Here is a 13297-nt window from a genome sequence, read left to right on the forward strand (position 1 = left end):
AAGAAAGCATTACAATAGTCCAGCCTGTAAAGAACAAGAGTTTGGACAAGGAGTTGCTCCGATAAGAAGTCTAGATCTTCGTAATATTGTATGAGGTAAATCTGCAAGGGGCAATTCTAGCAATGTCCCTGCAAACATTTGGACATTTACAAGTGCAGGGCTTAAATGAGATAAGTTAATAGGCTCAAACAGACAGGTATGTGATTGAAAGGATGAGTTTGGAGACTGCCTCTAAGAGCGAAAAGAGGGAGAGAAGAGTGTGTTTGAGGTTAAGATGTGTTTGTTGGTTTATGGTGTGGAGAACTGGACGCTGATGGTTGTTGTTTTATTAGGTACTGCCTTGTGTCTTAGATTTATTATATTTTGATTGTTTTATAGGCCTGTTTCTTTATACTTAATTTGACAATTTCATGATTTACTTGTTAACTTTGGATTTGCATTGGCTTGCTATTTTTCTTCAGGTCTGTTAAACCTATTAATAATTTACATAGAATTATGATATTAAACATATAGTAAAATTCCTGAGCTTCCCTTGAATAGCCTTAGCACAACAATTTAGCTATTTAAATGGCTTTTTGGAGTACTGAGATCTAATGCAGAATAGAATTTGATCTGGCTGATAAAAAAATTGCACATCTCCTCCCTTTTCCTGCTTGCCAGTGTTTTGTTGCCAAATAGCACGCTTTAGAATGATTGTGCAAAAGATGCAGTAAAAAAGCCTGTTCAGAATTAAATGAAAGCAACTGCAAGAGATGTCAGTGAAGTTGCTAGTATATTTATCTGCACACTGGTGGCACAATTACTATTTAATTCTTAAACATAGTCCATGCTGAACATATTCAGATTATAAGCTGTTTATCCCAAGACTGACAGTTTGGGCTGGTTAGTAAAAAAAAAAAAAATAAAAAAAGAAGAAGAAAGAAAAAAAAACAGGTAAGAACATTTAGTTCTTTTCATTTAGATTTAGTTCACCTTTTTGAAAGAATTTTCTGAAAACAATATAGGATAAAGGATGAGCTTAAATCAAATGTATTGCAAGAATCTGATGTATTATATATATATATATATATATATATATATATATATATATATATATATATATATATATATATATATATATATATATTAAAAAAGCTTTCAAATTTTGTTTTAAACAAATAAAATATAATAATATAAATAAAATACATTTATCAAAGTGTCAATATGGTGTGAATCAAATCCTAAATGAATAGGAGCAGAGCAGTCAAGTAAGTTTTACTGGTCATGATTTAGCAGGGTAATTCAAAATCTTTAGCTGAATCAATGTTCTTATTATGATTTCTAAGTAAACCCTATCAGTTTAATAACCTAGACCCTCTTGGTTGCCAGCCAATGTTTGACAATCTCATCATGTTTATTTAACTGTGTGGTGGTGACGCTCGTGAAACTAGCATTGCAACCGCTTAAGTTGTGCAGAATGCGTAGGCAGATCAAAGTTGAGTGCATAAGCGGATGTAGGTTGACTGTAAGCCTTCAAAAGAAAAAAAGCATCTTTTAAAGATTTATCTGTCTTGCTTGTAGAATGACCTCAAATACAACTCTGTCCTTACATTTCACTTCTAAAACTTCAACCACCAATGAGAAAACAACAGTGGACATTGTCTTCCTTGCCATCATCATTTTCCTCGGCATCACTGGGAACTCTGTGGTCATCTGGGTGGCCGGCTTTCGCATGAAGCCCAACGTCACTAAAGTTTGGTTGGTCAATCTGGCAGTAGCTGACCTGATCTTCTGTCTGACACGAGTCACTTCGCTCCTCAAAAGAATTTTCTTTGACTACTGGCCTTTTGGAGTCTTTCTCTGCAAGTTCAATATTTTCTTCAAGTACGCCAACATGTTCTGCAGTGTTTTCCTTCTGGCTGTCATCAGTGTGGATCGAGCGCTCTGCATCTGGTGCCCGGTTGTAACTAGAAAACGACGGACGTTATGTGCAGCTCGTGTGGTCAGTGTGGGAGTCTGGATTGTGGCGGTGCTCTTTAGTTCACCGTATTTGGTGTACCGGCAGGTCAACCCAAGTAAGAACAACTTCAGCAAGTGCTCACTGGAGGTCAGAATGGCTTTATAAATTACTCCATGTACCACCTTGCATAAAAAAAATCTGATTTTGTTAGTTTGAATATGTAATTATAAATTAATTTGCAGGAGAATGGAGCAGCAAAAGCAAGTGGAAGGTATGTCAACTACTGCATTCGTTTCATCTGTGGATTCCTGTTGCCCTTCCTGGTCATCCTTACCAGTTACATACTATCTGCTGTTGGGATACGCAGAACACGGCTCTCTGGCAAATCGAGGCCTCTTCGGATTCTTGCTGTATTGGTCTGTGCCTTTTTCCTATGTTGGGCCCCCTACCACTTTCTAGGACTGGTCAAGTTGGTGGATAAAAACAACAAGGCGGTAAAAGTAGTATGGAGAATGGCTTCAAACTTAGCCTATTTCAACAGCTGCATTAACCCATTGCTGTACTTCTGCATGGGACTGGAGTTTAGTCAACGATGCAACCAAAGTTTGTATGGGATTTGTCACAGAGCTTTTATGGAGGAAGGCCAAACTTTGTCACAGCAAAGCACTAGAGAGGAAAGCTGTAATTTCATTCCAAAGACTGAGTGTGTCACTAAAGCTTAAGAGTTTTTACTCTTTTTCTTGTTCAATTGTCAGGTTTATCAGCTAACTATTTTTTTATGCATTTTTTATTATTAGTAACCCAGTAAAAAAGGAACAAACCTCAGTGTCTGGTCTTCTGGTTAGCTTTCATATAGGAGCCTATATAAAATATACCTCAAAATATTCAAACGATCATTCGTAATATGAGTAATAGTATTTATACAAATGTTTATGAAATAATTCTGCATTTTTATGATCTATTATGCTTGTCTACATGTGTATGATTGTCAACAGGATGACACTGATAACCCCACCCGAGGCAGGAAGAGTAAGCGGAAATTATATGTGGCCTAATATAAAGGAATGAACATTTTTCATTGATTCTTTAATATTAACCATTTCAATAAATGCACAGTGTATGAAGCTGTGATGAAAGCTTTTGATTCAATTTCTTTTCATCAGAAAAAACAAACAAATTGTTCCTGGTTCAAATGTCTTCTAAACCTTTAGGTCCTTGTAGCCAACTGAGCACACTGAAATAAAACATCTGCAGTGACACTGCGACATTAAAGGTTGTGCAATATTGCAAAATGATGACACCCATTTTTGTTTTGCATGTGCTCTTCTTAGTACTCTATTGATGCTTCCTCATTAGAGAGAAAACAGACTCGAACACTGGGGACTTGAGACTCGATTCGGGCTCGAACTCAGGTAATGGTGGACTCGGACTCGGACTCGAACACTGGGGACTCGAGACTCGACTCGGACTCGACAGTTGGTGACTCGACTACAACACTGATACATTGAGGGCAGGGATGGGCAGTAGGGTAGAGTGGGGGAAAACGCCCCTCTTAAGGAAAATGTGACATTACAGTGAAACAAAACATAAACGTGACTAGAATTGCCATCCCGGGTTTGAGTGACTATGGCAGGAGTTATTCACCAAATATTAAAATTAAAATTTAAAATTAATTAGTATTTTGACTGGAAATATTTTTGTACAAAGGTTTTTTTTTTGCCCCAGTGGTGGGGTAAAATGCCCCCTTTCTTACCAACCAGTTTGCTTCATAGATCAACAGCAAAATTAACAGACAATAGTTTTTAATCTCGAAAAGTAAAAGGCAAGTAATGTATCAACATATATATATATATATATATATATATATATATATATATATATATATATATATATATATATTTATTTCAGCAATGTCCAAAATAGCCAAATTTAACTACCTTCCATCAGTGAGCTAACTTTGCTAGCAATCTAGCTAGTTAATGTTCACTTGATGTAATTTTTTCATGTTTTGTTCAAATATTTAGATTTTACCACCTAGTTATACTGCATTAAGTGTAAAACAAAGGATTTGATAGACATAAATATTTTATTATAGTAATTATGATAGAGAGAAACTATGCCCCCAGGGGGGCGTTTTACCCCACAAGCTATGACTTTTTAAAAAAATGTTTAATTTTTTAAATATAATTATATTCCTTATAAATAGCCTAACATATGATCTCAAACTACAGCCTTCACTATATCTGTCTTACATCACTGAGATATCCTGCAGAACAATATTCTCTTAAACACTTGTTTACTAATATCTGAAAATTATAGCATTAGCCTACCATGTAATCCTCTTCTCTTCAAATATGTCGCTGGTGTCAGCTTCTCCAAAGAGATTTGTATATCCCCGTTATCAACGTAGTGCATAGCAACAGTAAAAATGTATCTTGACTACTTTTAGTGGTTATTTTGGGGAAAACAGGTGGGGGGCGTTTTCCCCCACTCTACCCTATATTTAAAATACGTATTTGAAATACAAAATACTATTTTGTATTTTAAAGCCTTTCGAAAAAATCTAATGTAATTTGTATTTAAATACATTTAAGATGAGTATTTTAGTATTTTCAAAATACGCAAAATACGTTTTGCCAGTCAACCTGTTTATCAGGTTAAGCCACTGATTTTGTGCATCAACTAGTTCAGACACGCCCCCTTCCCCCAACCCCAACATTCATGCATTTGAGCTGCAGTAGCCTACAACTCAGCATTGGATCAGCGATTTTTCTGGAATAAGGTGAGGATGTCATGATCAATTCTACTTGTTGATTAAAGTTAAAATAGTGCATTATTCAGATTTGCCTTCAGTTAACATGAAAGAATAAAAGAGCACAGACAAGTGGGGAAAATGTGTTAGCCAATCAGTCTTGATCGGTTGTTGATTTTTATCAGCTTCAAATGTGTTTAAACTTTAAACCATTACCTCATGTTAGGGCTGGGTGATATGACACTACATATCATAGCGATGATATGTGTGAATAGATGGAACTTTTTCTAAATCGTTTACATAGATAGGCCTATTTGTGGGGTAATTTTAAGTTGCAAATATATCCGTGCAGCTTTTATTGGAACTTTAGAGTGGCAAAAGAAGCACCAATGAATGATAGCCTACACCACAAAAAAAATCTTCAGCTTTTAGTTTTATTCATAAAAAATGTATATAGTGAATAGTAAATAGTATAGGTAAAGTAAATATAGGTAAATAGTGTCAAATTAATTTAATTTCTAATTTTGAAAACTGATATTGAGAATTGTGGAACCATGATATATTTTGTTACTATGAAGTAAAATTAAGATTTTGGTCATATGATATCACCCATCTATATTCTTTGCTAAATAGCAGAAAAGGTTCCCACAGTTTTACATACAGTATGGATTTTTTTAATAGTGTTCACCGCAAGTAATAGACTACATTGTAACCTGGTTGGAAATAAGTATATAAATGGCTGCTATTTTGCATAAGTTTATTTGTAATTGCCAGCAAGAAAGATAGAAGAAAAAGAAAGAATGACAGAGAGGTCAAATAAAAGGTTAGGAATTAAAAGTCAGTAGGCCTATGTAGCTTCTTCATTCACCTATACTTGCTCTGGATGGCCAATTTCACATGTATTTTGTGTATTTTTAAAATACAAAACACTGTATTTGTATTTAAAGGTGCTCTAAGCGATGTCACACGTTTTTTAGGCCAAAATATTTTTTGTCACATCCAGCAAACATCTTCTCTCTATCCGCTAGCTGCCTGTCCCCTGAAAACACTGTAAAAAATTGCGATCTCTGTAGACAGCCCAGGCTCCACAAATGGCAACAAAAACAACCTGGCCCAGCCTGGACCACGAAACATAACAAACAGTGTTCCAGCCAATAACCAACAAGAATGATTTGGGGGTGGAGGTTGGGGGGGTGGAGGTGAGAGAAGCATGAAGAGTGAAGTTATCTAGAGGAGAGATGTCCTAGACAACGACCTAACATTAAAAACGTATATTCTTGAGAATTTTGATATGGCCGACACACGACCAAAGAGACGACGTTCCGATGAACAAACAATAAAGAATAGGGGAAAGGAGAAGGAAGTCCCGAATTTTCATCGGAAAAGCATTCAAAAGGTGGCAAGAACTCCGCCGGCAGAAGGGCTTCCAATCCAAAATTCAGGTGGCTCTGTTTTTGCTGGACATGACTGTTTCAGGAGGCAAGGAAGTGAGGGGACGGGAGGAGGAGGAGGTTCAATACTTTGAACGTCAACAAGAAGACGTCACCCAACATCGCTTAGAGCACATTTAAATACATTTTTTTCCACACAGTATTTTGTATTTTTATTTTAAATACATTTCCATGTATTTATGCCCATCTCTGTTTGAGGGTATAATGATGTATTAAAATGGGAAACGTTTTTCTTTGCGTTGTCAAAACTATCCCGATTCACACGGATCCATGAAAGCTACTAAAAACGCTGTATTATGCTGCCAGGCTAGTAGTTGGCGATGTCACTTTGTAAAGAAAAACTACGCACCTATGGACTGAACAGTGAACACGTAATACGCATGCGTTTACACAGAGATGATACCGGTATTGTTTTCTAAAACTTGCAATTTGAATCCTATTGTCAAAGGTTTGTGTTTTCGGGCCCCAAAAATGTCATTGTTGTGTAAATGAACAGCCAAAACGAATAAAAAGTTTTCCATTTTTAGTTGAAAACGGTGTACTGTATAAACTGCCCCTGAGTTGTAGTCGACAGCATCATCACCTGACCTGGGATTTGAGGCTATCCTGTGTAGTGTTGTCAAAAGTACCGACTTCAGACTTGTGTCTTTGAATACTTAAATATGCAATGTCAAGTCAGGTAAAGTCACCTTTATTTCTATAGTGCTTTATACAATATTTCAATGTTCATACAATGTTTCAAAGCTATACAGTGATAACAGGAAAATTATGCATTTCGGCTGTTGTTCAGCTTAAGTCAGTTCAGTGTTGATTCAGCTCTGTTGTAAAGATCATCAATTATTAAATTAGTTAATTTCATCTCTAAGCAGTTCTACAAAAAATATGTCATCGTTCAGTTCATTTCTCATTTAACAGCTAAGTACAGTCAGATCAATAATGTTTTTTTTTATATTAAGTGACATAAATAATATATGAATGTGCCAAAGCCACACTTCACTTACAACAATTTTGCTTACGTAAAAAAACAAAGGTTTATGTAAGTCTCCTCCCCCTTTCCATTTCTCTGTCTTCAGGGAAAACACATGAACGTCCTGTTCTATGAGGCTAAGGAGCAAAAGGAAGAGAGCAACTACAAGTCACATCAATGAACTAGCCACCGATTCATTTTTTAAGCATAGCAAAATTACATTTTAATAGTCATACACAGCTCCTATTGACTCATTTACAAAGGATTTTGCAGTTTTTTTCCCTCAAGATTGATGGATTGGTCTGATTTGTGAAAACACTGATGTGTACAGGTAAGAACATCCACATCAATTCATCACAAGATTATATATTTCTGTTCTCATTTTGTACCAATTTTATTTTATTTTATTAATATTATTATTATGGTTACACTTTACAATAAGGTTTCATTAGTTAATATTAGTTTACTACATTAGTTAACATGAACTAATTATGAATTGCACTTCTTTAGCATTTGTTATCTTTCTTAATGTTAATTTCAACATTTACTTATGCAAGCTTCCCAGTTAACACAGCTAACAAATTTGAAGCAGGGCAACAGTTTTGCTAAAAACAACAACAACAACAACAATACTGGGATAAAGTAACTATGATTTATGAAATCCTAAATGTTTGTATCTGTGATTTCACAGAGTAATTTGAAATATATAACTGACCTTGTTATTTTTGGTGCACCAATTTAAAATTTGTGTGGCAGTACTGATATCCGATTATTTAGAATGACATCTGCCAAGACAGATAACGATAGCCAATGATAGTTCGATAGTTTTGTGTCAATCGTCCCTGATCATCAGCTGTTTTTAAACAAACGGCCGATACAATTATTGGCATCGGTGCATCCCTTGTTATTGCTATCCCTTGTACTTTGTGATCTAATGTGCTTTTAACAGCACTCATAACACCAAAAGTGATTTTCTACTGCCTGATGGTTGCATCTTACAAAATAATGAAAATTTTATCCATTTGAGCATTTTAGAATTTTCTGAGCGAACCTATGCCAAATTAGTCTTCCAAGTTGTCTTAGAAATTAATGTCAAGACAGATCTATTGTTTAAACTAAAGGAACATTTACTGATTTGTCTGTCTTGGTTATAGAATGACTTCCAATACAACACTTCTCCATTATGCCCACTCTGACGTCTCAAACCACCATGAGAACACTACAGTGGACATCGAGGTCATCATGAATGAAGTCAGCATTGTCTTCCTCGCCATCATCATTGTCTTCGGCACCACTGGGAACTCTGTGGTCATCTGGGTTGCCAGCTTCCGCATGAAGCCCAACGTCACGAACGTATGGTTGGTCAACCTTGCAGTTGCTGACCTGATCTTCTGCCTGACACGAGTCCTATCACTAATCTCAAGCCTTTTCTTTGACTACTGGCCTTTTGGGGTCTTTCTCTGCAAGTTCAATGGTTTCTTCAAGTACGCCAACATGTTCTGCAGTGTTTTCCTTCTGGCTGTCATCAGTGTGGATCGAGCGCTTTGCATTTGCCGCCCAGTGTTCACCAGGAAACGACGGACGTTATGTGCAGCTCGTGTGGTCAGTGTGGGAGTCTGGATTGTGGCGGTGATCTTTAGTTCACCGTATTTTGTGTACCGGCAGGTCTACCCTGGCAAGAACAACCTGAGCCACTGCTCACTGGAGGTCAGCATGGCTGCACACATATATAAATAATCATGCATATGCATTTTTATATAATGATTTTATTTAGTAAATATAATGCCATCATTTTCATCATTCATAATCATCATTTCATTTGCAGCACAAAGAAGCAGGGGAAGCAGGTGACAATTCAGCAAAGTATGTCTACTACTGCATTCGTTTCATCTGTGGATTCCTGTTGCCCTTCCTGGTCATCCTTATCTGTTACATACTATCTGCTGTTGGGATACGCAGAACACGGCTCTCTGGCAAATCGAGGCCTCTACGGATTCTTGCTGTATTGGTCTGTGCCTTTTTCCTATGTTGGGCCCCCTACCACTTTCTAGGACTGGTCAAATTGGTAAATGAATCCAACAAGGTGGTAAAAGTAGGATGGAGTATGGCTTCAAACTTAGCCTATTTCAACAGCTGCATTAACCCATTGCTGTACTTCTGCATGGGACTGGATCTTAGTCGACATTGCAACCAAAGTCTCTCTGGGATTTGTCACAGAGCTTTTATGGAGGAAGGCCAAACTTTGTTGCAACGGGGCACTGGGGACGAAAGATGTAATTTCATTCCAAAGACTGCCGGCAGTATGGGCCCTATTTTAACAATCTAAGCACATGGCCTAAAGAGCACGGTACAATGCACTAAGGGTGTGTCTGAATCCTCTTTTGCAACAAGGATAAATGGTTGGCGCACCTAGCGCATGGTCTAAAAGGGTTGTCCCTATTCTCCTAATGAGTTTTGGGTGTAACATGTGTAGCGTCTGGACCAATCAGACACACACAAATTATTCATTATATCTAATGAATAATCCAGCAAACTCACTCTCCCAACAAAGGTCTATGAAACTTCCCCCAAAAAATAACATCACAAATGAATCTAACACACTGGCAAAACTGTTACAGGACACATTAATGGCGCTTTTCCACTACACAGTACCAGCTTGCCTCGACTCGACTCGACTCGGCTCTGTTTGGTTTTCCACTGTGCAAAAGTTGTACCTGTACCTGGCGGAGTATCCTGAATAAAACACAGCAAAAACAAAAACATCCAAAAACAGCATACACTCGATTTCCTCCATTGTCCTGTGTGTGTGTGGGTAGCGGGTGTGTCTCGCGTAAAAGATTAAGTCACGGCAGTTTCCTGCGTCGTCGCTATAACGACAGGTACTATTGTGGAGGTACTATCTGCTATGGAAAACGGAGTGAAAAGCGAGCTGAGCCGAGGCGAGGCAAGTTGAGCTGGTACTGGTAATGGAAAAGTGCCATAAGACTGATATGAAGTTTTACGACCCCAAAAGGAATTTCCAGAGAGTTGTGACTCTCAGTTAATTCTTACTGAGAAGGAGAAATAAACCCTGTTAATCCTATATATTCTATGTATAACCACTTGAGAAATGTATAAACATGTATCACATTTTCCCATCTCATGATTTTCCTTTTATGTGGTTTGGCCTTTGTTTTCTTGTAAACTCTATTGGGTTAATGTTTCAGAATTTGCATACCATGGTTAAAGGAACACTCCGACTTTTTGGGACTTTAGCTTATTATTATCCCCCAGAGTTAGATAAGTCCAGACATACCCTTTACATCTCTTTGCGTGCCGTAACTCTGTCTGATGGTGCGTCACCGCTAGCCTAGCTTAGCACAAAGACTGGAGGTAAACAGCTCCAGCTAGCATACTGCTCCCAATAAGTGACAAAATAACGCCAACAACATGTGCATAGCGCAGGCTACTGTATGAAATATTGTTATATTGATAATATTATAAATATGCAACGCAATATGCGATCACGCGAGTAACGCGACGCGCGTGCAATGCATGGACAGTTGACCATGCAGAGCATCAGGGAGAAGTTGGAGCGTGGGGAGGTACTAAAGGTTCCCAATACTTCAGGAAAAGCTGCATTTTGAAAGAGTTTAGATTTGATTACCGAGCCTGCCTTCAACAGTGGATGCTATTCTTTTTCATCACAACACTCGCGAATAAACAGTGAATGAAACAGTTATGCTTCTCTGTAATGGACAGTCTGTATTAATATTTGTGGGCATAATTGTCGGTGGTGGTGGTTATGTTTGAGGCCTATAATAAAATTTTACCTAGTAGCGTGTGTATGTGTGTGTGGGCGTCTTGTGTGTGCGTCTCAGAGACAGCGTGCATCAGAGAGCGCGCGTCAGAGAGAGCTCAAAGTGATATTGATGTTGGTCTAGGGTCGGGCTGAAAAATTGCAGACGTTTTCAGGCTGGGGCCGGATTAGGGCTTGAACACCATGGGCCAGGTCTCGGTTAGGGCTGGATGTTTCGCCCCATGCAGGGCTCTAGGCAGTATGCTAGCTGGAGCCGTTTACCTCCAGTCTTTGTGCTAAGCTAGGCTAGATTAGCACAAAGTGGGTGGTACTTTATTTAATTTAATTTTATATAATTTATTTTATATACTTTATAAAATATACTATTTTATATACTAAAATATTTTAATATTTTATTTTATATACTTTATTTTATATAATTAGTGGGTGAGTCAGACAGAGTTACAGCACGCACGGAGATGAAAATGGTATGTATGGACTTGGTATGTATCTAACTCTGGGGGATACGGTGAATAAGCTAAAGTCCCAAAAAGTCGGCGTATTCCTTTAACCAAAATCATATGTGTGGCATGTTTGGTATAAACTCCAATCTTCGTCCCCCATTTGTTAATTTACATTACATTTTGCTAACTTTGTGACACATTAGTATTATAAGAATCTTGAAGATTCTCTTCTTAAACACCCAATCAAATTAGATATGCAAATGCCCTGCTAGAACACAATGGGTCGTAAAAATTTCCCTCCAAAGGGAAATCTTCTTATTGGCTCACACACCCCCAGAGGGTGTGACATCTTCACGCTTTAAAAATCACTGATCACAAGATCAGCTCTCTTACTCTCTTAGTCCTTTTCTGGAATCCTGATGTGAAGAATTTCAAACAATGCTATAACTTCTTGCTTTCCTGTATTCTGCTTCAGCTCTCTTCCCCTTGGTAAACTGTATGTATGTGAATGTTAGAATAGTTTAAGTGTTGAGTCTAGTTAATAAAGTCTTGTTAATGTCACACGTAAAGTTGTCTGTGTCTCAAGCTCATATCTGGAGTCTCTTATCATAGACCTTGACTAATTGCTCTTAGTAGTACTGTAAAGTAAGAAAGACATTTTCCATGCACCAGAAATGTACATTTCTTAAAATTAATAAACAATTAACATTAAGTGTTAGCAGGACAAACAGGTTAATTGATTGTAATATTAATTTACAACATTAAGTTAATTATATTAACTAAACCAAATATTCATAATCAATTATAACCATTTATTATTGATTATTAATATTTCATAGAGCTAATTTGCTAAGAGTGCATGCTATCACTATTGTCTACAATATTTTATGCAATGACACCTTTTACTATATACACGTTTTGCAATCAGTGACTGACAGCTGAATTTTGACACGCGAGTTACTAAATGAGCATGAAAGTCTTTAAGCACAGCAACTTTTAATTTTTAACTTTCATTATCAAGTTGTTATTAACCTTCCCATTGAAAGAGCTCTTCTCATAACCCGTTATTGAACAAACTGCAGTGTACACAAGCACTTTTTAACTGATTTGTGTACAGATCCTTTGAAAGAGACAAATCATTTTTTTAAATCTTTGAAATGTTTCACCAGTTTGAATTTTTACTTTGTTATTCAAAACTTCAGATGACTTTGATTAATAATATAATCATAACTAAAACAATTATATTTTTCAGTTCTACTTTCAATAGAAAGAAAAAGAAATGACAAAGTTATAATTATATATTACAAACAATCATGTTTTTTAATCTTATAGTTTTTCATTTACATCATCAATGCATTACACATAGAAATATACAAGCAAAAACAACGCTTATCGCCAAAACACTCTTTGCATACAGACAACGACTCCTACTCACACTCAACCCTGCACTACCATGCTGTTAAACCAGCTTCACCAGCATCCGGAGAACAGTTCTTGCGAACAGCATGACTAGAATTATACCAGCTCTAAACCAGCACTAACCTGCATAAACACGCCTGGACTAGCTTGGAATTAATGGTCTATGTTGGATTTTTTCAGCAGGTTTTATAAAGAAACTGAAATACAACAGTCAGAATTCCCTTGACAAAAAAGTCAAAGCCTTCTGACAAATACAAAGAGGAAGAAAGAACTTCTGTTTATGTTTTTTTTTTCTCTTCTCTCTATTTTATGTTCCTTGCGTAATATTTCCCTTTGTCCGTCTAGTTTGTATTCTTTAATTACAATTTCAGAACTGCAGATTTTTAATACCATTATTGATACATATCCTCAAAATTAGAAAAAAATAAATAATGTATAAACTTTGAAGCTGAGCTGTGATGGTAGTGTTGATGAAAAAGTTTGAATAGTAGCTATAAAAATTACGTTTTCAATTTTTCTGTATGCAG

At 36.8% G+C, this 13297-nt stretch overlaps 2 protein-coding genes across 2 annotated transcripts; both read left to right on the plus strand.

Moving 5' to 3' along the window:
* Nucleotides 1-674: 674 nt before the first annotated feature.
* On the plus strand, nucleotides 675-3208 carry LOC308697273 (fMet-Leu-Phe receptor-like). The gene is made up of 3 exons (XM_081376447.1): nucleotides 675-933; nucleotides 1561-2086; nucleotides 2182-3208. The coding sequence occupies exons 2-3, from the start codon at nucleotides 1562-1564 to the stop codon at nucleotides 2659-2661; spliced, it is 1005 nt and encodes a 334-aa protein (XP_081232573.1). The 5' UTR covers nucleotides 675-933; nucleotide 1561; the 3' UTR covers nucleotides 2662-3208.
* Nucleotides 3209-4648: 1440 nt separating this feature from the next.
* Nucleotides 4649-9596, plus strand: LOC308697586 (formyl peptide receptor 2-like). The gene is made up of 4 exons (XM_081376928.1): nucleotides 4649-4721; nucleotides 7216-7440; nucleotides 8264-8816; nucleotides 8935-9596. Exons 3-4 carry the CDS (start codon nucleotides 8265-8267, stop codon nucleotides 9433-9435), a joined length of 1053 nt encoding a protein of 350 aa, XP_081233054.1. The 5' UTR covers nucleotides 4649-4721; nucleotides 7216-7440; nucleotide 8264; the 3' UTR covers nucleotides 9436-9596.
* The last annotated feature ends 3701 nt before the right edge of the window (nucleotides 9597-13297 follow it).

The sequence above is a fragment of the Scardinius erythrophthalmus genome, assembly GCF_964197995.2.
Source record: "Scardinius erythrophthalmus genome assembly, chromosome: 10".
Classification (NCBI taxonomy): Eukaryota; Metazoa; Chordata; class Actinopteri; order Cypriniformes; family Leuciscidae; genus Scardinius; species Scardinius erythrophthalmus.